We start from the raw sequence: 22,752 nt of genomic DNA, 5'->3' as shown, positions 1-22,752 counted from the left end.
TGGTCAATCACGTTTGTTGAGCCATTTATACAAGTTATCATGTTGAGTACAGAGTATATTTGAGGTGTATTTGACAGTTGTTAGGTATGCAAATATTTGACCTTGTCCTTGTGCCTATTGGTCAGCCGGAGGAGGTGGACATCCTGGGATTGGACGGACATATCTACAAGGGCCGCCTGAAAACCAGATCGGTCAAGACTGTGGATGCCGGACTACCCACCATCTTTCCTGAAGACGGTACAGGGTTCTGGACTGGGATTATATTCAGCTCTACTCTACAGTACTGTGTATTTTTAGAGTAGAATTACATGTATTGAAAAGAAAATGGAATTTGGACAATTGTGAACAAAAGCTAGACTACTTAATTCATGTTACTCAATTCAAGCAGTAAAGCTATTCCCACTGGTCCATTTAGTATTTTTATGCCATCGCTCCAAAAAGTCACCTAATGTTAAGTGTGACATGTCTGCATGCTGTGGGCAGCTGTCATGGTCCGTGCCTGGGAGAGAGTGATGTCCAGACTCCAGTTCTGACAGCCCATATGGACTCCTCATTGACAGTGAAGCACACTTCCGAGGATTCACTGTCACCTCTGGGCCCAGTTACACAACACGTCTTAAGATGATGATCACACCGTGCCGTCTGTCCAGGCCACAACTGCCCTTAGCCTGTTTCTTCTCTCGCTCCTTGGACCATGTGTCCAGAGTTGGGCTCGCAGTGCAGGGATGCAGAGATAAAGAGTAAAGTGGAGTGTGGGGAGGAAGAGTGAGGGGGGACATCATGGGGAAATGGGAGGTGAAGGGTCAGGAGAGAATGGGGAGGAGACTGAAAAGTTGGGGTGGGTTGAGAAAGAAAGTGGGCTGTTTGGTTGGGAATGAGAATTTGAGGAGGAATACAGTACAGTGTTAAAGTGGTGTATGATGAAGGATTAGGAACGAGGGTCTGGAGATTTAGGGAAGGAGAGAGGAGCTTAGTTTATGGGTGGGAGTATTTCAGGAGGGTTTAAGGAAGTGAGTTAGCAATAAGAATGGGCTGCACTGGGGTTGGGGGAGGGGCTCTGGTTGGTATAGTGTTCCACACTGGAAAGAACCCAGTGTTACTATGTTATAGAAGATCAGGCCTGGTGTCTGTAACAGACTAAATATAACCTGGGGTAACACTGCTTGCATTCCATCATTTCTATCTTAATATCCTTTTCATCTGTTCATACAAATCAAGCCCTGTAGGAAGAAAGAGGGAGATGTGCTGTCCTGTTTTATGCCTGGGATTTGGTGTTGTGATTCCCAGTAATTTATGAGACCATTGAATGAGTCAAAATAAAAATATTATTTTGTTCAAGACTTGGAAGAAGGTGTATGTCTGGTATGGGTGTGTAGGTACAGTATGGCTATGGGTGTGGTGGGGTCCTGTCATTCCCATGTCAAGGCCGCGATGTGACATTGTTGTTTTAATGACAGCAGGCATGTGCAAGAGCAAAGACAAGATCATGCGCTCCCAGTTCCAGAAGCCTGGCTGCACAGAGCCGGGCTGTGTGACCCCTGTGCGACCCCAGAGTGCCAAGATCCAGCGCAGCTGCTCAGGTAGGTCAACACCAGCGTCATTTACCATTTGCAACATATAAACTAATTTCACTAACTGGAATAGTGATTACTATGGAATGGTACTGAAATAACACTCACATGGAAATTGCATTCTTCTTTGCGATTGCTGCTGTGCAGCTGTTAAGGTTGATTGTAGCAGACACCTGAACCCTAACCCCTGACCTTTCCCCCTTGCCCCCCTGCCTCCCTTTATCTCCCCCAGCCTCAGGCAGCTCTGTGCGGGATCGGCCCATGTCTTCTTTAGGCTGCCTGTCCCAGGCTACCCTTCCCCAGAGCTCGTCCCATGCTGACACCACCAGTGAGCTGCTGCAGCAAGATCTGGTGCTTCACGTGGACCTGAGCCAATCGGAGGAAGAGCCCGTCATCATCCTGTAGGGGGCGATGGAGCGCCCCACACACCTTATTTTAATAAACAGCAGCAGCAGGAGGGTATCCTGGTCTCCATTTTGTAATGGAGCATACAGACGTTGTGAAAATCATGTCTGATATTAGTCAGTTAGGTTATTTATGGATTGTAATGGAAGAACACAATTCTGGGACATATGAACACTGTTTCCATGCAACAAAATAGCTGAGGCACAAAATAGCTGAGTCACATTTCCAAAGTGTAGCTTTACAGGTCCGATACCTTACGTGTGGCTACATTACGATTTTGGTTTATGATGCCTGATTTTCAATGACCATAGAAAAGCTTTCAGACAGGTGACCTCAAATACCAGACTGTTTGGATGCAGAAGAATACCACCATGGAGCAATTCATTTGACATATAGGGTCTTATAGAGCGGTATCATTAAGGGCTTGAAATGTCTTCCCTCTCACAGACCCAATTTCTGTAACGTCTGATTCATTGTATTAGTTTCTCAAGTTGTTCCATCACATGTTAAGAGGAAAGACATTCATGCGTGCTGTCATTACCACAAACATGTACCCCTGTCGTGGACTCATAACAATGGTAGCCAGCCACCTGCATCTATTGGGGAAGCAAAGCAGCCAGGGTTGTAAAACCGGCCCAGATGGCGTTCCCTTCAAATGTCACCGTGCCTGTGTCCAGTTACAGCAGTCTCCTGGTGTCTGTGTTTTAAACAAGGGGGTTAGCTCTGTGTGCCTCACTCTGGCATAGCGTATCATTTTTAACCATGGCACAGCATTGGGTGTCATAGCATACTTTTAGCGTAGCACCATGTCAGCACTCAACTGCAGTTGTCCGTGGGCTGGGGCGTGGCACAGTTCAAAAAGCCTGTGTGAATGCAGGACAGGATATGAATTAATAAACTTGAAAGGAAAAATTGTACTGTCAGTGAGGAACGGGGTGACAGTTTCCTAGAAGCAGGGGCTTTGCTTACACACATTTTGTGTCAATGAGAAATATGATGTATATTTATCGCTATCCATGCCTTACACACTCAGTGGCCAGTTTATTAGGTACACCCATCTAGTACCGGGTCGGACCCCCCTTTGCCTCTAGAACAGCCTGAATTCTTCAGGGCATGGAAACATTGCTCAATTGCTATCAAGGGATCTAACTTTGCCAGGAACACATTCCCCACACCATTACACCACTTCCACCAGCCTGTACTATTGACAGCAGGCAGGGTGGGGCCATGGACTCATGTGGTTACGCCTGTCATCAGCATGATGCAACAGGAACCGGGATTCGTCGAACCAGGCAACGTTTTTCCACTCATCAATAGTCCAGTGTTGGTGATCGCGTGACAACTGGAGCCGCTTGTTTTAAGCTGATAGGAGTAGAACCTGGTGTGGTCGTCTGCTGCAATAGCCCATCCGTGACAAGGACCAATGAGTTGTGCATTCAAAGTCGCTGGTCACTCGTTTTTCCCATTCTAATGTTCATTCGAACAGTAACTGAATTCCTGGATGCCTGTCTGCCTGCTTTATATAGCAAGCCACGGCCTCCTGACTCATGAACGAGGTGGTGTACCTAATAAACTGAGTATAAGTGATCCCTTTCATAGCATTTGGACGTATTCAGGAGTAATGATGCTACTGAAAGGTATTTCAGGAGAGTATTTAAGACAGGCAGTTAATCTGAATGTAAGATTTCCATTGGTAGATGTATCTTTGTTTTCAAAGATAAATGGGCCTTCATGGAATATGTGATGTATGTGTCATATGATGTCCATATAACTGTTATGTGAACATATGTTGACTCATTGACTGTCTGCAATGAATTTTACTTGTGGTACGTAAATATATCTGTACTGTTTTACACAACTCCATCACATGCATATAATTCGACTGTGAAGGCACATTTTGTGAGCCACGCTGTTATGACACACGTCAGTTTCAGACACTTAACACGTTAACTGGGCTGGATACACAGTTCTAACCACATCCTTCCTCAATTAACTGCCACACTGTGTTTATTGTCTCTCTTATAAAGGCCTACTTGTTCCTTTGTACTATAGAGACACTACTTATAGGGATATATAGATTACTATAGTATTATGCAGTGTCATATCATTACTGAAGGGGTTCCCTTGGAGAAAATATTTCAAAAAGCAAAGTTACTGCTATGATGTGTTCAAATGTGCCTTAGCAACCATATTTCATAAAAGCACAAAAATTATTCTCAGCAAAAACAAGACCCCAGAACAACTCCAACACTTAGCAGATCTTATTTTATTAAAACATATAAATACACATTTCAACAAGGGAAATAAACACCAAGTACAGGAGAGAAATATCTATATAAAAAGCCAGATTAGAGAGATGTAAATGAGGGTCCATGAGAAGTTCTTGTGTTACTCAAGTGCACTGCAAATTGCTTGGTGTTTGACTTGTTTTAGGATTTCCATCAGGCATTCTGCACATCTTGTATGGGTGAACATGACGTTCGAACATTTCACAACACCCAGTTTGTACAGATATCATGGGGGACCAAACGGTCTACTGTTGATCGAGATTCATGAGAGCCTTATAAAATATGTTGATGAATTCCAAAGCTGTGGCAGGAGAATGGAGACCGGGTCACATCACCACAGGAACTATAATCACCCAACACTACTGTGTCTGGGTGTGTTAGTTACCACAACAGTACTGAGGAGGAGCCAGTAATCCACACAGCAGGAAACACTCATTATGGGGCCAACCTCTACTCCCACCTTGTTAAAAACACAGAACTGGAAAATCACCAACCAAAACTCATGCAGTTGACAACAAACGTAATAGAACACATGAGTTAATGAATGAGGTGGTGTTATGAACACCCCAAGAGGAACCACCGTTGAGTTTCTAATGTCCATCTGAAAAGATCCATGGATTTAGAACCAGAACAGACTACATGGCAGCACACTAGAGCAGTGTCCCTTCTTTCTGGTGACATTGACAAGGGTCCACATTGGCCAGGTGGCATCTGTCCAACACCATATTGTACATTATAAAATCATCCTCACAAAGGTCACAGCTTGACAAATGTGATCTTACATGTATTCAACCAGAGGGAAGAAAGATCATGTGAATATGATTGTGATTGTCTGAGTGAAGACATGGCAGGCAGGCATAATATAAGGGCATGAGGGCATGAATGAATGTGACATTATTTCAGATAAAGTACCCTCTGTATACAACTGCAACCTGTTCAGACCTCTCTATTCCCTCTTTATTGTGATAATTATAATGAGAATGATTGTGAAAATGGCTACCTTTCCATCTGTCATCATTGATAGATTTGCAAATGTTCTGACATGGGCTGTTGTATGAAGAGCTCACCTATAAGTAAGACTCTGGGTTATGAAGCATTGTTCATCAGTACACTGAATCTCATAATATGTAAACATTGCCTGAACAATCATTTAGTAAATATTTGCAACCCGTACTAAATTCATAATTCTATAGTTGACAAGACACTCAATTCATCATCAGTCAATCAAGTAATTCCACTATTCTAACAGAGGGAATTACACATGTTTTGACCACTAGGAGAGATTCTGTAATCTGACCCATTGAAACCGACTGTTTCTGCAGGGAATACATTCGGCCTCTCCCATTTAACCAGAGGTAGGACCAGTTGATCTTCTGCTAGAGGTTGTGTAGTAAATCACTGAGTGGGCCTCTACTCCCCATAGAAACCTGAAGAGGTAGCCTACTGATGGCTCACACCCATCTATGTTAGTCAAAACATTTGCAAACCAGATTAAGTTCAGTGTTGACAGTATAACTGAGATCTCAATCTCGTCCCCAGCCAGGTTACGGAGTTCAACGTTTTTGCACTTTGTTTCTGCTGAGCCTTTATTTACAATGGAGTTCAGAAGATGTTTCCATAATTGTCACTGAAAACCAGTTTACATTATCAGTCAAAAGAAAGTTGACTAGGCAAGTCAGTTAAGAACAAATTATTATTTACAGTGACGGCCTACCCCGGCCAAACCCCAACCCGGATGATGCTGGGCCAATTGTGCGCCACCCTATGGGACTCCCAATCACGGCCGGTTGTGATACAGCCTGGAATCAAACCAGGGTCTGTAGTGACGCCTCTAGCACTGAGATGCAGTGCCTTAGACCGCTGCGCCACTTGGGAGTCCTTTGACATCCATAGGTAGAAAATGTTCCCAAAAACAATGATAAAAATGCATCAGCCTTTAAACTGGCTTCAATCTTCCTCAAATGATTGCATACTTTGCTGTATCTCAACACAAACTGATTTACAGTATTAACATTTCTTTACACCTCTCCTTAAAACACCTCTGATGTGAAGGTCAGCTTTCAGACACTTTAAAACCAAAGCTTCGAGTCCACACATACTGAAGAGCCCACTTCTCAGACACAACAGCATGCAGTGGAGCCACTGAGTCAAGTTTCACTAAGCTACATAGTACTTACAAAATAGACATTTTAAAAAGGGATACATGGCTACATGAAACTTGACAAAATGGCAACAGTGTTTGTCCATGATCTGTACAATACAGATACCCATACCACAAACAATATAGAATTTTTTTTTCTGGGCCATAAGATCAGCCGAGAACACAACACCATCATCATTTGTGTTGCAGTCCCATTTTGTTTTTGTCTGCTGGTTATTGTGAAATCTGGTCACATCACTGGAGCGTTATTGAACCCCAAGGGAGAGAAGAGTTTTGAAAAACAGCCAATGATCAAGCACTTTAGCAGATCACATGGCTCCTATCCTAAGTAAGTGCTCTGCTGGGTCCAGGGCTCGACTTGCATTGACGAAGAAAACGGCATTTCCCAGAGTCCTTTGGGGGGGGGGGGTTCAGAGACTCCACCCCCTTCCTAATTCCACTTCCTCATATTGTTATTAGTGGTTCTCCCCCGGTTCTTCCCAGGCTTTGATGAGTTATGATGAAGAGAGAGAGAGGAAACAGACGTCCTCCAAAGAAGACATTGTTCATCGTCATTTTAGAAAAACAGAAAGAAAGGAAGGAAAACAACAGTAGCGTGTCTTTTCCCCTTGGCCAACAAGACCCTTTAATCCTGACACCCAACCCCCCCTTGTAGATTCATTCGGCTGCACACAGCCCAGCCCCACCCTATCCTCCCCAGCCCCCTCCATCCCACACCTGGGTAGAGTCTCATCTCTGGCCATGCAGGACCGATACAACAGGGGTCTGCTGGGCGCTGCCGGGCTGGGACACAGGGGGCCACATGGGGGTCTGGTGCATGTGGTGGTGGTGCTGGTAGTGGTGGTGGTGCATGTGGTGGCCTGTGGGCGAGGAGGGGGGCAGCCAGACGGGCTGGTGGTTGGGGGGTGATGAGGCCCAGAAGGATCCGAAGCCAGCTGTGGAGGAGGGGGGGGAGCAGGCCATGGACACCTGGGTGGGACCTCCGCCTCCGGAACTCCCCGAGCAGTCTGACGCCCTCAGCTTGGAGAACATGGTGATGGTGTCGGGGAAGTTAGGCGGCGTGGCTGGGGTGTTCCTTGGAGTGCACATCTGGAAAACAGAAGACACTTGGGGTTTAAAATGAGTGACTTACATTGAGTTGAATGCAAACACTTCATTAACACATTCTGTCCCAATGATTCGGTCCCCAAGGGGTGCTTCCATTGCTGCTGCCTGCTGTGAACTGTATGTACCAATAGAAGGCATGATTGGTGAGTTCATAAAACAAATAGCCTTGACTAGTTAGTTACTGTTCTGGGAGGCAGTTCACTTGTAGACTTGGGCATTGTGTGCAGTACAACTGCTGAACATTTGTGAAGACAAGGTTTCTAAACCCTGCAGCCACCTACATCCATTCACTGTGGTAAACATGGCAGCTTAACATGCTGTGCAGTTGCACAAAATGTCAGATGTCCCCACTGAGGCAATGAATGACTTTATAATTTGTAAGAGTGAGTGTGGTGCCTCAGGATAGAAACCCCCCCACCACCAACAGGGATCAGGTAGCAGGCTAGCAGCAATTACAGGACGGAGGACTTCTTAGCATTTCAGCAGGCGGTCAGGGCTGTTTTATTTCTAACACACAGCCATGGCCCCGCTGACATGAGGGTCACGCAAGCACCCGGAATGTGGATCTAACAGTATGAAAGAGGTGTCTAAAGTTGAAAAGGTAAATTGATTAGGTCACCAAACCAGATTCGAGCCTGAGGCAGGCATGGTCATAGCTAGCTAAGATAGACATTTTGAAAGTGGAGGGAGCAGAGTGTAGTGCAGCATACAGTATAGTATTGAGTGTATCGTCAGGAAGTGAGGCACAGTCTTAGTGTTGATGTGAGGTGACAGGTCTGTCAGAGTGAGCAGCAGCTGCTCCAGTTAGGAGATGGACAAGCATGGTTTCAGTCTGTCTGGGTCTGTGATGGTTGACCACACTGAAACTGCCCCTCCTGCAGGACCCAAGATGGTGGTCCATACAGGGGGTTTCCTGTTTTTCTTGGGAGAGATGTGACTGAGTTTTGCTTTAAGCTGTGAATTATTAAACTTGTTTGTTATGGAAATCAATAGTAAAGGAGATATTCAAATATTACTTATCTAGTCAAGTGATCAAATTTAGCTATAAAGCAATGAAGTCGGCTGAGAAGCAATACAGCTGCTTAGACTGTCCAGATGCAGCTGTAAGGCTAACTATAAGGCTTGGTCCTAGTGAAGCAGTGAGTCGGTAGACAGAACAATGACAACCGTATGCTGGGCAGTGTTTAGCTACAGTGCTGTGCTGTGCTGGGAGGGTGGGGCTAGGGCCCTGTCTAGCAGGTTCGGCTGAGAGGAAGGGCAGGTCTGGACTGGACCCCATCTGCCGCCCATATGACACCCACCGTTACACAAAACACATACACACATTCACAAGGGAGTTTGAACACTACGTACTTTCAAGTTACAACTGTTGCGATATCATCCTTAATGTTTACAATAGTGGTACAGCTAAGTAGCGGTAACAGTAGTAGTGGTAGGGATAATAGTAGTGGTGGTGATAATAGTAGTAGTAGGGATAATAGTAGTGGTGGTAATAATAGTAGTAGGGATAATACTAGTAGTGGTAGTGATAATAGTAGTAGTGGTAGTGATAATAGTAGTAGTGGTAGTGATAATAGTAGTAGTAGTAGTAGGGATAATAGTAGTAGTGGTAATAGTAGTAGTGGTAGTGATAATAGTAGTAGTGGTAATAATAGTAGTAGTGGTAGGGATAATAGTAGTAATAGTGGTAATAATAGTAGTAGTGGTAGGGATAATAGTAGTGGTGGTAATAATAGTAGTAGTGGTAGGGATAATAGTAGTAGTGGTAATAATAGTAGTGGTGAGTAGTGGTAGTAATAATAGTAGTAGGGATAATAGTAGTGGTGATAATAGTAGTAGTGGTAATAGTAGTGGTAGTGATAATAGTAGTAGTAGGGATAATATTAGTGGTAGGGATAATAGTGGTGGTAGTAGTAGTAGTAGTAGGGTTAATAGCAGTGGTAGTGATAATAGTAGTGGTAGTGATAGTAGTGGTGGTGATAATAGTAGTGTAGTGGTGGTAATAGTAGTGGTAGTGATAATAGTGGTGGTGATAATAGTAGTAGTAGTGATAATAGTAGTAGTAGGGATAATAGCAGTAGTAGTGATAATAGCAGTAGTAGTGATAATAGTAGTAGTAGGGATAATAGTAGTGGTAGGGATAATAGTAGTGGTAGGGATAATAGTAGTGGTAGGGATAATAGTAGTAGTGGTAGGGATAATAGTAGTAGTAGGGATAATAGTAGTGGTGGTAATAATAGTAGTAGTGGTAGGAATAATAGTAGTAGTGGTAGGGATAATAGTAGTAGTAGGGATAATAGTAGTGGTGGTAATAATAGTAGTAGTGGTAGGAATAATAGTAGTAGTGGTAGGGATAATAGTAGTGGTGGTAATAATAGTAGTAGTGGTAGGGATAATAGTAGTGGTGGTAATAATAGTAGTAGTGGTAGGGATAATAGTAGTGGTGGTAATAATAGTAGTGGTGATACTAGTAGTGGTAGTAATAATAGTAGTAGGGATAATAGTAGTGGTGATAATAGTAGTAGTGGTAATAGTAGTGGTAGTGATAATAGTAGTAGTAGGGATAATATTAGTGGTAGGGATAATAGTGGTGGTAGTAGTAGTAGTAGTAGGGTTAATAGCAGTGGTAGTGATAATAGTAGTGGTAGTGATAGTAGTGGTGGTGATAATAGTAGTGTAGTGGTGATAATAGTAGTGGTAGTGATAATAGTGGTGGTGATAATAGTAGTAGTAGTGATAATAGTAGTAGTAGGGATAATAGCAGTAGTAGTGATAATAGCAGTAGTAGTGATAATAGTAGTAGTAGGGATAATAGTAGTGGTAGGGATAATAGTAGTGGTAGGGATAATAGTAGTAGTGGTAGGGATAATAGTAGTAGTGGTAGGGATAATAGTAGTAGTGGTAGTGATAGTAGTGGTGGTGATAATAGTAGTAGTAGTGATAATAGTAGTAGTGGTAGTGATAGTAGTGGTGGTGATAATAGTAGTAGTAGTGATAATAGTAGTAGTAGTGATAATAGTAGTAGTAGTGATAATAGTAGTGGTAGGGATAATAGTAGTAGTGGTAGGGATAATAGTAGTGGTGATAATAGTAGTGGTAGGGATAATAGTAGTAGTGGTGATAATAGAAGTAGTAGTAGTAGTAGTAGTAGTAGGGATAATAGTAGTGGTAGGGATAATAGTAGTAGTGGTGATAATAGAAGTAGTAGTAGTAGTAGGGATAATAGTAGTGGTAGGGATAATAGTAGTAGTAGTGATAATAGTAGTAGTAGTGATAATAGTAGTAGTAGGGATAATAGTAGTAGTAGGGATAATAGTAGTAGTAGGGATAATAGTAGTAGTAGGGATAATAGTAGTAGTAGTGATAATAGTAGTAGTAGGGATAATAGTAGTAGTAGGGATAATAGTAGTAGTAGTGATAATAGTAGTGGTAGGGATAATAGTAGTGGTAGGGATAATAGTAGTAGTAGGGATAATAGTAGTGGTAGGGATAATAGTAGTGGTATGGATAATAGTAGTAGTAGTGATAATAGTAGTGGTAGGGATAATAGTAGTGGTAGGGATAATAGTAGTAGTAGGGATAATAGTAGTGGTAGGGATAATAGTAGTAGTAGGGATAATAGTAGAAGTAGGGATAATATAAGTAGTAGTAGTAGGGATAATAGTAGTGGTAGTGATAATAGTAATAGTTGTAGTAGTAGTAGTAGTAGGGATAATAGTAGTGGTGATAATAGTAGTAGTAGTGGTGATAATAGTAGTGGTAGGGATAATAGTAGTGGTATGGATAATAGTAGTAGTAGTGATAATAGTAGTGGTAGGGATAATAGTAGTGGTAGGGATAATAGTAGTAGTAGGGATAATAGTAGTAGTAGTGATAATAGTAGTAGTAGTGATAATAGTAGTAGTAGGGATAATAGTAGTAGTAGGGATAATAGTAGTAGTAGGGATAATAGTAGTAGTAGGGATAATAGTAATAGTTGTAGTAGTAGTAGTAGTAGGGATAATAGTAGTGGTGTGATAATAGTAGTAGTAGTAGGGATAATAGTAGTGGTAGGGATAATAGTAGTGGTAGGGATAATAGTAGTGGTAGTGATAATAGTAGTGGTAGGGATAATAGTAGTGGTAATAATAGTAGTGGTAGTAGGGATAATAGTAGTGGTAGGGATAATAGTAGTAGTAGGGATAATAGTAGAAGTAGGGATAATATAAGTAGTAGTAGTAGTAGGGATAATAGTAGTGGTGATAATAGTAGTAGTAGTGGTGATAATAGTAGTGGTGATAATAGTAGTAGTAGTAGTAGTAGTGATAATAGTAGTGGTGGTAATAGTAGTAGGGATAAGAGTGGTGATGGTAATAGTAGTGGTAGTGATAATAGTAGTAGTAGTAGTAGTAGTAGGGATAATAGTAGTGGTGATAATAGTAGTAGTAGTGGTGATAATAGTAGTGGTGATAATAGTAGTAGTAGTAGTAGTAGTAGTAGTGATAATAGTAGTGGTGGTAATAGTAGTAGGGATAAGAGTGGTGATGGTAATAGTAGTGGTAGTGATAATAGTAGTAGTAGTAGTAGGGATAATAGTAGTGGTGATAATAGTAGTAGTAGTGGTGATAATAGTAGTGGTGATAATAGTAGTAGTAGTGATAATAGTAGTGGTGGTAATAGTAGTAGGGATAAGAGTGGTGATGGTAATAGTAGTAGGGATAAGAGTGGTGATGGTAATAGTAGTGGTGGTGATAATAGTAGTAGTAGGGATAATAGTACTGGTGATAATAGTACTAGTAGTGGTGATAATAGTAGTGGTGATAATAGTAGTAGTAGTAGTAGTAGTAGTAGTAGTAATAATAATAGTAGTGGTGGTAATAGTTGTGGTAGCAGGAAGATCCTAGTAAAGGAGTAAATCATTATATTTGGCCAGGCTATGGGCTCAAACCAGAACTTCTCCAACAGTATTTATGGTCTTGTTTTGTCATCAGAAGGCGCAGGGTAGAGCTTGTACCCACAGCAACACAAACAGTCACATCCCTAATGGGCTCACACACCAGAGGGGAAACAGGTGAGATGACAAATGCCATGTGCTACCACTACCACCACCACCACCACTACTACCACCACCACTACGACTACCACCACCACTACTACCACCACCACCACTATGACTACCACCACCACTACGACTACCACCACCACTACGACTACCACTACGACTACCACCACCACCACCACCACCACTACCACAACGACTCCCACCACCACTACCACCAGAGTGCATTACCCACTTTCCATGAATTACATTATGTACAGAGTAATGAAAAGAAACAATGTAATTCAACTGGTTGTGGCTTCTATTCATCCGATTGAGTACATATTAAATTGATATAGGAATGTCATCCTCTCTAGGACTTACTTATTATGTCTTGTTTTCTCAGGTAAAATACTAGGCCTAATTAAATAAATAAAAACCCAGCCCCATGTTTACAACAAGCAATGCAACCCTGGATGTCAATTGGTTGTGGAAATGTGACCCTTCTGTGTTAGGTTTAAGGCTATAAGAGTCCCTTACATATACACATCTTTGTTCTCCATGTATAGTCAATAGTGTTTGATCGAGGGCAGTGTTGTGTACATTATTGTTGCTACACGGAGCTCTTTCTTCCCCACACCCACCGTTTCCCCTGTGGCTCCCCCAGGCCCCAAGGAGAGTGCAGGGCAGCCTAAAGAGAGAGAGGGGGGGAAGGACTAACACCGGCAATACATGGAGATGGCTTGCAGCTGCTGATGACTGCCCCTCCACACTCTCTCTTTCTCTCTATCCTTTAACAGCCCTTCCTCCTCCTCTGTAGCAGATAGCTCTCTTACATCACTCCTCCTCCCAGCATGCACATGCCCGCCTCACACACAAACACACTTGTACACATGCACACACTCACTCACTCACTCGCAAACACACAAACACCCTCCAGCGGTATGATGTAATGGCTGCACCGAAAATAATAACAAACCCTGGCCCGCGCCACTCACACACTTCCTCTCTCTCAAGCGCGAACATGCCCCTCCCACCCAAGAGGAAGGGAAAAAAGAGAGAAAACCAAAACAGTGTTGTAGCAGCAGCAGACAGATGATAAGGGGATGGCTGGGTTCAGTGTGCACATCAACACTGCATGCTCACAGCACAGCCTCCATGTGTTAAACATTACATTACATTTCCAGCTCGCCGCTCCAGGGATTTTACTGGTCAGTTGAAGGAGAAATGGTTTCATGCACGGACCACATGATCACTATAGCCGTTAGGGAATAGCATTGCGTAAATTGGCTTGGGCCAAGGACAGGGGCCAGCCTTGTGCCATTGCTTTCATCGCGGTTAAATTAGCTATTTAGACCCAGCTACTTCGCTGTGCCTGACATACGGAGTTGGCATAACAATGCATATTTTCATGCAATACATGTTGAAGGAAAAGGTTTCAAAATATTGTGTAAGGTTTAAGAATTCATGATATGAAAGGTGTGTTGCACTAAAGAGCATGGTGCCGGTCCATGTGGCAGTATATCTTAAGTAAGTTTACCCTAAAAGGCTTGGGCAGTGTCGAAAACCATAATAAGCACCGTGGAGTAGTACAGCAGGATGTAGACTTTACTACTGAGGAGCGATAACTCCAGTGATGTCACTCTGCCAGACACAGCTGTACTACTATGCCCATGGCTCTAGTCCTGTCCTGTTGGTGAATCTGTCCCTCTGTCTGTCTGATTGAAGAGGAGGAGCAGACTGGCCTGGTCACTGACGCTGCAGCCATGCCGTAAATTAGCTCCCTGAACACACTGACAGAATGTAATACATGCCTTAAGCCCTTTTATCTTTTTTAAGGGGAACAAAATGCACTTACCATCTGGTGGTGGTGACTAGGGATGTTGGCCTCCTGGAAAAAGGAGCTTAAGGCTGTCTGTGGAGGGAGAGAGAGAGACAGAACGAGGGGAAGAGAGGAAATTGTGTGTGAGAACATTGTGAGCACTTGAACTGCCAGTTGCGGTAGGGTGGGCATTTGACCTTTGACTGTTCTAGCACATTATTTTTTTCTGAATATTCAGGAGAAAAAAAAACTTTTGGAACACAAGGCCCACACTGGTAAAAATGTGCGCAGTTATCTATGCCAACAGTGCTCAACAAAGCGTAATTTATCATAACCAGTAAAGATAACGAATTCTAATTGCTAAATTGCCTCATATATACACTGAGTGTACAAAAACATTAAGAACACTTTTCTAATATTGAGTTGCGAACGACCCCCCCACCCCCTTTGCCCTCAGAACAGCCTCAATTCGTCGGGGCATGGACTCTACAAGGTGTCGAAAGTGTTCCACAGGGATGCTGGCCCATATTGACTCCAATGCTTCCCACAGTTGTGTCAAGTTGGCTGGATGTCCTTTGGGTGGTGGACCATTCTTGATACACAGAAAACTGTTGAACATGTAAAAACCCACCAGCGTTGCAGTTCTTTACACAAACCGTCTCAATTGTCTCCGGGCTTAAAAAAACGTATTTAACATGTCTCCTCCCCTTCATCTACACTGATTGAAGTGGATTTAACAGGTGATATCATTTAGGGATCAATAGCGTTCACCTGGATTCATCTGGTCAGAGCAGGTGGTCATAATGTTTTGTACACTCAGTGTATATTCAATCAATTAAAAAACAAGTGCCATTTAAGATACATTTACCGAAACTGTAATACCAACTGGTTATATTATATATTTGAACTCAATCTTCAAAAAGATAGTAACCAAAGCAGTGTGGCACTTTCTTGTAGAAGCCTATGGCTGTGCAATGGCATAGCCTTGTTTTGTTAATTTAGCAGACAAGACAAGACAAGACTTATTTCCCGAGCCCTTATCAGTCAAGACACATCTATTTTATAGTAGCAGTTAAGAGCGTTGGGCCAGTAACCGAAAGGTGGCTGGTTCGAATCCCGAGCTGACTTGGTGAGAAAAAAAAATCTGTCGATGTGCCCATGAGCAAGACACTTAACCCTAATTGCACTGGATAAGAGCATCTGCTAAATGACTCAAATGTAAAAATGTAACATAACAGAATCAAATAGAACCGAGTAGTGCGAAGTGATGCACATCTGATCATTTGAAAAGAGTTACAAACCAAAATAAGTATTTATTTTTTTCGGATATACACAGTTGTCTAGTTTATTCTGCCTGTTCTTTGGAATTTTCTAAATGGAATAACAATTCCACTTTGAACACGGGGATGAATGATGACCATGACATCTGTTTGGTGAGTAGGCCTAGGCTTAATGATTCTGATGAAAATACGCTCGGTCTTTATCAAACTAATGCTTTAGCATATTTCAGAGTAGAACCAGTCTATGTTTACGGGGGTTATACATAGCCAAGGCTAACCAATTCTAAAATGGCACTAGCAGTTCGCAAAGTGGGGTCGTCACTAGTACCACAGCCACAAGGTCAAGCTCCCGAGTGGCGCAGCGGTTTAAGGCACTGCATCTCAGTGCTAGAGGCGTCACTACAGACCCTGGTTCGATTCCAGGCTGTATCACAACCGGCCGTGATTTGGAGTCCCATAGGGCGGTGCACAATTGGCCCAACGTCGTCCGGGGTAGGCCGTCATTGTAAATAAGAATTTGTTCTTAACTGACTTGCCTAGTCAACTTTCTTTTGACTGATAATGTAAACTGGTTTTCAGTGACAATTATGGAAACATCTTCTGAACTCCATTGTAAATAAAGGCTCAGCAGAAACAAAGTGCAAAAACGTTGAACTCCGTAACCTGGCTGGGGACGAGATTGAGATCTCAGTTGTGCTGTCAACACTGAATTTAATCTGGTTTGCAAATGTTTTGACTAACATAGATGGGTGTGAGCCATCAGTAGGCTACCTCTTCAGGTTTCTATGGGGAGTAGAGGCCCACTCAGTGATTTACTACACAACCTCTAGCAGAAGATCAACTGGTCCTACCTCTGGTTAAATGGGAGAGGCCGAATTGTTATTAACTGACTTGCCTAGTTAAATAAAGATTAAATACAAGGTTAAATACAAATAAACCCTGCTTGTTTCTACAATGTCTCTTCTTAACATCAGATTTTAAACCTGACCCTTAACCCTTACCTGAACCACACTGCTAACCTTATGCCTAACCTGAAGACCAAAAAGCACATTTTTTGTTTTCATGAATTGTTCCGTATAGCCAATTTTGACTTTGCAGTAACTAGTGACAACCGCAAAGTATCATATTAAAGCGGTAAATTACGCAATTATTCCAAAATTGCAGGACATTGCTGGAACACATATTTCCCGACTTCAGTCAACCAGTCCATTTTGAATTTGTGATAAACTGACGTCATTTGGCAAGGAATGTAGCTTGTGTATCCCATCAGTTAGATCCGTTTCTATAGGCATTTATTTCTGTAGGCCTAACGGGAGTTTGTGTGTGCACTCAACACGCGTGTGTAGAGGGAGCGGTCAGAACACAACTGAGTGAGTGAGACAAGGAGGGTAAAGGGAATTTAGGGAGCAGAACTGTGTGATGCTTGGCTTGGGTTCTTTTTTGTGTTACGCAAATGCACATGTACAAATTGAACATTAGAGTCAACGCAAATGAACATTGTCTTCAATAAAAAAAATTGGGCCAAATAGTTTTACAGTATAAAAAAATTATAATCTCTGGTTAAAGATTGAGTTTTGACGTCCGTTCAAGTACTCATGCCCATCCTTAGTTTGCGGACCACAAAACAGTAGTAACACATTTCACCTTCCTATCCGCTCACTCTGGAGAGCCTGAACCCCATCCCCCTCTGCTAGCATCAGCCTATGGGTCAGTTGGTACGAGTAGATCACATGACTCTGGGATTTAAACTATTATCCTCCGTTGTCTAAAACAGGGTTTGTAAACCACGCGGAGAGAGAGGCAGTGGCAGACAGGCTAATGGCTCAGTGAGAATGTACACACTACACAGGCTTGTTTAAAATGATAATTAGCACGGAAAAGAAGATGGCTAGTAGCCTAGTACTGTTCCTTTACTTAAAACTAGTGTTACAACTCAGTGACATGTAAACAGTTTAGGCGATATAAACTACCGTGAATAGGGTATGTGCTATATTCTCAGGAACAATTCACATAGGCCACAACAAAACCTTGTTTGTGACAGCCTTCCTCTGACGGGCTATGAGGAAACACAATGTAAACAAGTAGTCCTACTTTCAGTTGCTGCCCTTGAACACAAACAAGGAAGTCCATAGGCAACTTCTATTGTTTCACTCTGTTGTGAATACAAAGACCAGCCTGGTAAGGACACCATGGTCCGGAAATAAAAATACACTGATACCAAAACATATCCTTAGAAGTTTATCAGATTTTATTGCAAGATACCGGTTTTATGATTCATGTAGTCTGACTGGCCCATGATTCATGTTCTTTTTAAGAGGTGGAAAATTGACAAATGCTGTGTCATTCCTTTGTATACAAATCGCCTCAAATATGAACGTGTCTTAGTGACTGGATTAAAATAATTGCATGCAGCCTACTACTAAAATGACAGCATGTCTAGCTAAACCTTAGTCCTTCGTGCCTTGCCTAGCCTCCATTTCCCTTCACTAGAATCTCTCTTTGCGAACACTTCAATGGATGTGTGGCTTCCCCTCACGGCTGAAGACGGCCCCCTCCCCCACAAACCATGCTCTGTGGTTGTTTGACAACAGCAGCAGTAGTGCAGGAATGTCTGCTGCTCAACGTGACACACATAACAACATGAATGTGCTGCACTGCCATTGTCTACCAGGCTGCTGGGATCACACTGTTCTTTGTCTATTTTTTTTTTTTTTATGTTAAATGTGTTTCTGTGTATATCCAAGACCATCAACAACGGTTTCGTTTCACACACAAATAGTGTAGGTTACAAACACACAGTGCAACACCATATCTAAGAGCATCGGCATAAAGGTTTCAGTACTATTAATGGGCTTTAAGTGAGAGCATCCATTACCTTACAGAGCAGAGAACCTAGCAATGGAGCAGAGAACCTAGCAACGGAGCAGAGAACCTAGCAACGGAGCAGAGAACCTAGCAACGGAGCAGAGAACCTAGCAATGGAGCAGAGAACCTAGCAACGGAGCAGAGAACCTAGCAACGGAGCAGAGAACCTAGCAATGGAGCAGAGAACCTAGCAATGGAGCAGAGAACCTAGCAATGGAGCAGAGAAGAGTCATGACAGTGTTTCTTATGTAACCTGACTGACAGAACACTGCAATGAAGCCCAGCACTAGGCCTATATAAAAGCAGAAGAATTGAACAGGCGTCTAAATGAGGGCACAGCAAACAATAACAAAAACATATTTTAAAAAACAGCCTGAAATAGAAATAGGATAAATAAATATAGGTGAACACAAAAAGAATACTTAGGGTGATACGGAAGAGTGCAGAAGAAAGAAGTGCATTAATAATGGTGTAGTAACAGGGATAATGAGGCTGAGTGGGGGCTGTGCCCTGAGGGAGTGACAGAGTACGGAACATGCCCATGGACACGACAACACACCCTGTCCTGCAGCCAGGAGCCATGAGCAGCCACGACGACACAGCCTGCTCTGCAGCCAGGAGCCATGAGCAGACACGACGACACAGCCTGTCCTGCAGCCAGGAGCCATGAGCAGACACGACGACACAGCCTGCTCTGCAGCCAGGAGCCATGAGCAGACACGACAACACAGCCTGCTCTGCAGCCAGGAGCCATGAGCAGACACGACGACACAGCCTGCTCTGCAGCCAGAAGCCATGAGCAGACATGACGACACAGCCTGCTCTGCAGCCAGGAGCCATGAGCAGACACGACGACACAGCCTGCTCTGCAGCCAGAAGCCATGAGCAGACACGACAACACAGCCAGCTCTGCAGCCAGGAGCCATGAGCAGACACGACGACACAGCCTGCCCTGCAGCCAGGAGCCATGAGCAGACATGATGACACAGCCTGCTCTGCAGCCAGGAGCCATGAGCAGACACGACGACACAGCCTGCTCTGCAGCCAGGAGCCATGAGCAGACACGACGACACAGCCTGCTCTGCAGCCAGGAGCCATGAGCAGACACGACGACACAGCCTGCCCTGCAGCCAGGAGCCATGAGCAGACACAATGACACAGCCTGCTCTGCAGCCAGGAGCCATGAGCAGACACGACGACACAGCCTGCTCTGCAGCCAGAAGCCATGAGCAGACACGACAACACAGCCTGCTCTGCAGCCAGGAGCCATGAGCAGACACGACGATACAGCCTGCCCTGTAGCCAGGAGCCATGAGCAGACATGACAACACAAAGACATTCAATTAACTAATAAAGGCTAACATTTTGAGATTGTATTATACATAAATATTTTATATAGAGAGACTCTACATATACACACAATATATACACAGAGAGCACAAAACATTAGGAACACCTTCCTAATATTGAGTTGCACCCCCTTTGCCCTCAGAATAGCCTCAATTCGTTGAGGCATGGACTCTACAAGGTGTTGAAAGCGTTCCACAGGGATGCTGGTCCATGTTGACTCCAATGCTTCCTACAGTTGTGTCAAGTTGGTTGGATGTCCTTTGGGTGGTGGACCATTCCTGATACACACAGGAAACTGTTGAGGATGAAAAACCCAGCAGCATAGCAGTTCGTGACACACTCAAACCTGGCACCTACTACCATACCCCATTCAAAGGCACTTAAATATTTTGTCTTGCTACATGATTCCATATGTGTTATTTCATAATTTTGATGTCTTCCCTATTATTCTACAATGTAGAAAATAGTAAAAATAAAGAAAAAACCCTTGAATGAGTAGGTGTATCCACACTTTTGACTGGTACTGTATATGTGTGCCATTCACCCTCTGAATGGCACACATGCACAATGTCTCAAGGCTTAAAAATCCTTCTTTAACCTGTCTCCTACACTTCATCTACACTGATTGAAGTGGATTTAACAAGTAACATTAATAAGGGATCATAGCTTTCACCTGGTCAGTCTGTCATGGAAAGAGCAGGTGTTCCTAATGTTTTGACCCTCCACTCCTTAGCCAACAGCACCTGGGGGAGCTCAGCCCAGCCATAAGCAACTAGCCCTTTGACCTTGAGCCGGACAAGTTGCCCAGAGGAGGCTAAGTTGTCTCTGCAATGCATCTGCTCCAATCAAGCTACAGGCTGACTCTGCTCTCAGAAGCTTGGGAGGAGCTGAGCAGCCTCCTCAGCCCCTTCAAACTAACTGGCCCAGCCACTTCTGCTCGCGCGTAAGCACTAACAAAAGCGTGGCCATTAGACAGAGCGGAGGTGTGTTTGTGAAACCATCTGGAAGCAGAGGCCTGAAGCCTCAGATCTTCTCAGCATCTCTCTGTTGTCCATACTTAGGGCCCTGTTGAATATTTCAAACCAGTGGCCAGCTGAGCTCTTCAAACAGGAGTGGATATAGCCTACAAGGCTTTGCATACTTTTCATTATACATTACTCTAGGGTGTGCTTCAACATGAACTGGATTTTTCTTTCATATCATGTAGTGAATTATTTATTCACTAAAAAGGTGTGTTACTATTACGCTCATTCAAATGACAATTCCACCTTGCTGCTCTGGCTGAAACCATGACTGAAAAGGGTCACGCTGTGTGTCAGCTGAGAAGAAACGCCTGTTCATACGGTGTGCATCTCTGAGCCAGGACTAGGAGTATTGGATATGAACAACTGGAAGGATAAGGCACCGTAATCTGCCTAAAGATAGATATCCCCTATGAATACTCCTGGACAAGAGTACGGTCAATCCAGGAGGTCCGCTGTGTACCCTTTCACTAACCTTGTACAACAAGCAATCATAAACACAATGTTCTTTAAATGTGTGTTTGTGAGTGTGTTTATTGGTGCACTACTCTTATGCAGCCAAATATGGAAAGTAATAACTAGTAGAAGCTTGTTTCAAAATTGGAAGTGTGTATTGACTGGTCATAAGTCATACCAGTTGGGACTGAGGTATGAATTGCTGTGTGTGCTAGCTATGTAACATACATGCTATTACACTAAATAGCCTACACATTTTCAGAGCAGCAGCAATATTCAAAAAACAAAGGCAACGTTTGAGACACCTTTTACTTACTACAACAATGGGGTCTGGACAGGAAGAGCCTCTGCGTGTTTGGTGGTGTCAAGTCAAGAATGTAAACAAAGTTAACCTTATGGATTCAAAAACCTCAACCAGGTATTTTCTTTCTGGACACTCCTATTCAGACATAATTGATGGAACGCGCTTTAACGTTACAGTATCTAGCTAATTCGCTCTCTGGATAGCTAGTTAGTTAGTTACCAAAAGCCGGTTGCACTATTACTGTATCTAGCTAAATTAGACGTTCGAGATTGATTATGTTCATATGGCATTGAAAGAAATCAGATCACACTACTATCAACTGCAACCATGGCTAGTTAGATAATGCAGATTTATGCAGATTTATATTGAATAGGGTCAAAATGAAAAACCTAACATAAAATAACCAACGTAACCAATACAGATATCAAAACAATAACGTTAGCAGCAGCAATTTCCCATCTAGTTAACGTTAACTGGGTGTGAACAGTCAATTCGATGGCAAACACCGCATTTCCTAATGTTAGACCAGGTCTTCCGGATTATCCATCGTAAAAGCATGGTCGTATGACTGGGTTTACTTACATTGTTGTAATAAAAAATCGCCATTCTCTGATTTCGGAGAACTTCTCATTATTTGCCTTTGTTAGCTAGCTAAAGTGGCTAGTTAGCTGCATCGCTATGAAACCAACATATAAACACACACATCGCATACCTCGAATTGCCAGTGAGCCGCTTGAAGAAGCTGCTTCGCTTGATCAGCAGCACAACCAGCAGTCAAAACAAACTGGTTTATCATCACTTGATGCCTGAGTTCGTCCATATTCACCGACATAACCGCTTTTCACCCCCACCTCAGTTATTTTATCGTTGAAACCTGGGAAAACAAAGCCTCGTTTTTTTCCTTCAAAATTTCGAAATCAATCGCTCAAACCTGACCCTCCTTACCACGCTCTACCCTCGCCTTCCAGTAACAACAAATATGTCCATGTCATCACCAACAACAAAGCCAAGCACAACAGCTGATTGGATAAACAAGTCAGCAAGATTGTACGGGCTGGTACACCATTGGCTATCACGCGAGCCAGCAAGTCGTTGGAGTAAGGT

General features: G+C 43.1%; 2 protein-coding genes across 3 annotated transcripts in view; one reads left to right on the top strand and one right to left on the bottom strand.

The window, feature by feature from the left end:
* The window catches only part of LOC139575683 (glutamine-rich protein 2-like), a 6,959-nt gene extending 3,130 nt beyond the window's left edge, over window positions 1–3,829 (top strand). Inside the window, exons 2-4 of the mRNA XM_071400891.1 lie at window positions 126–237; window positions 1,461–1,580; window positions 1,804–3,829. Of these exons, the coding sequence (XP_071256992.1) occupies window positions 126–237; window positions 1,461–1,580; window positions 1,804–1,976 (405 nt within the window). The 3' untranslated portion in view covers window positions 1,977–3,829. The remainder of the gene's footprint in view (window positions 1–125; window positions 238–1,460; window positions 1,581–1,803) is intronic.
* Window positions 3,830–4,222: 393 nt separating this feature from the next.
* Window positions 4,223–22,624, bottom strand: LOC139575672 (UBA-like domain-containing protein 2). 2 transcript variants are annotated; one of them, XM_071400869.1, is made up of 3 exons: window positions 22,361–22,624; window positions 14,408–14,464; window positions 4,223–7,514 (listed from the first exon to the last, which is right to left on the bottom strand). In XM_071400869.1, the coding sequence occupies exons 1-3, from the start codon at window positions 22,478–22,480 to the stop codon at window positions 7,155–7,157; spliced, it is 537 nt and encodes a 178-aa protein (XP_071256970.1). In that variant the 5' UTR covers window positions 22,481–22,624; the 3' UTR covers window positions 4,223–7,154. The 2 variants fall into 2 exon arrangements, with proteins under 2 accessions (XP_071256970.1, XP_071256979.1); XM_071400878.1 differs by lacking the exon at window positions 14,408–14,464 and having other exon boundaries at window positions 7,024–7,514.
* Between the last annotated feature and the right edge of the window lie 128 nt (window positions 22,625–22,752).

This window comes from Salvelinus alpinus, chromosome 1, assembly GCF_045679555.1.
Source record: "Salvelinus alpinus chromosome 1, SLU_Salpinus.1, whole genome shotgun sequence".
Classification (NCBI taxonomy): domain Eukaryota; kingdom Metazoa; phylum Chordata; class Actinopteri; order Salmoniformes; family Salmonidae; genus Salvelinus; species Salvelinus alpinus.
This window is presented reverse-complemented; position numbering and strand designations above follow the sequence as displayed.

Coding starts and splice junctions, on each gene's coding strand:
- LOC139575672 (XM_071400869.1), bottom strand. CDS start 22,480: ATGTCGGTGAATATGGACGAACTCAGGCATCAAGTGATGATAAACCAG. Junction 14,465..22,360: donor CGGCTCACTGGCAATTCGAG/GTATGCGATGTG, acceptor CTCCCTCCACAG/ACAGCCTTAAGCTCCTTTTT. Junction 7,515..14,407: donor CTAGTCACCACCACCAGATG/GTAAGTGCATTT, acceptor TCTGTTTTCCAG/ATGTGCACTCCAAGGAACAC.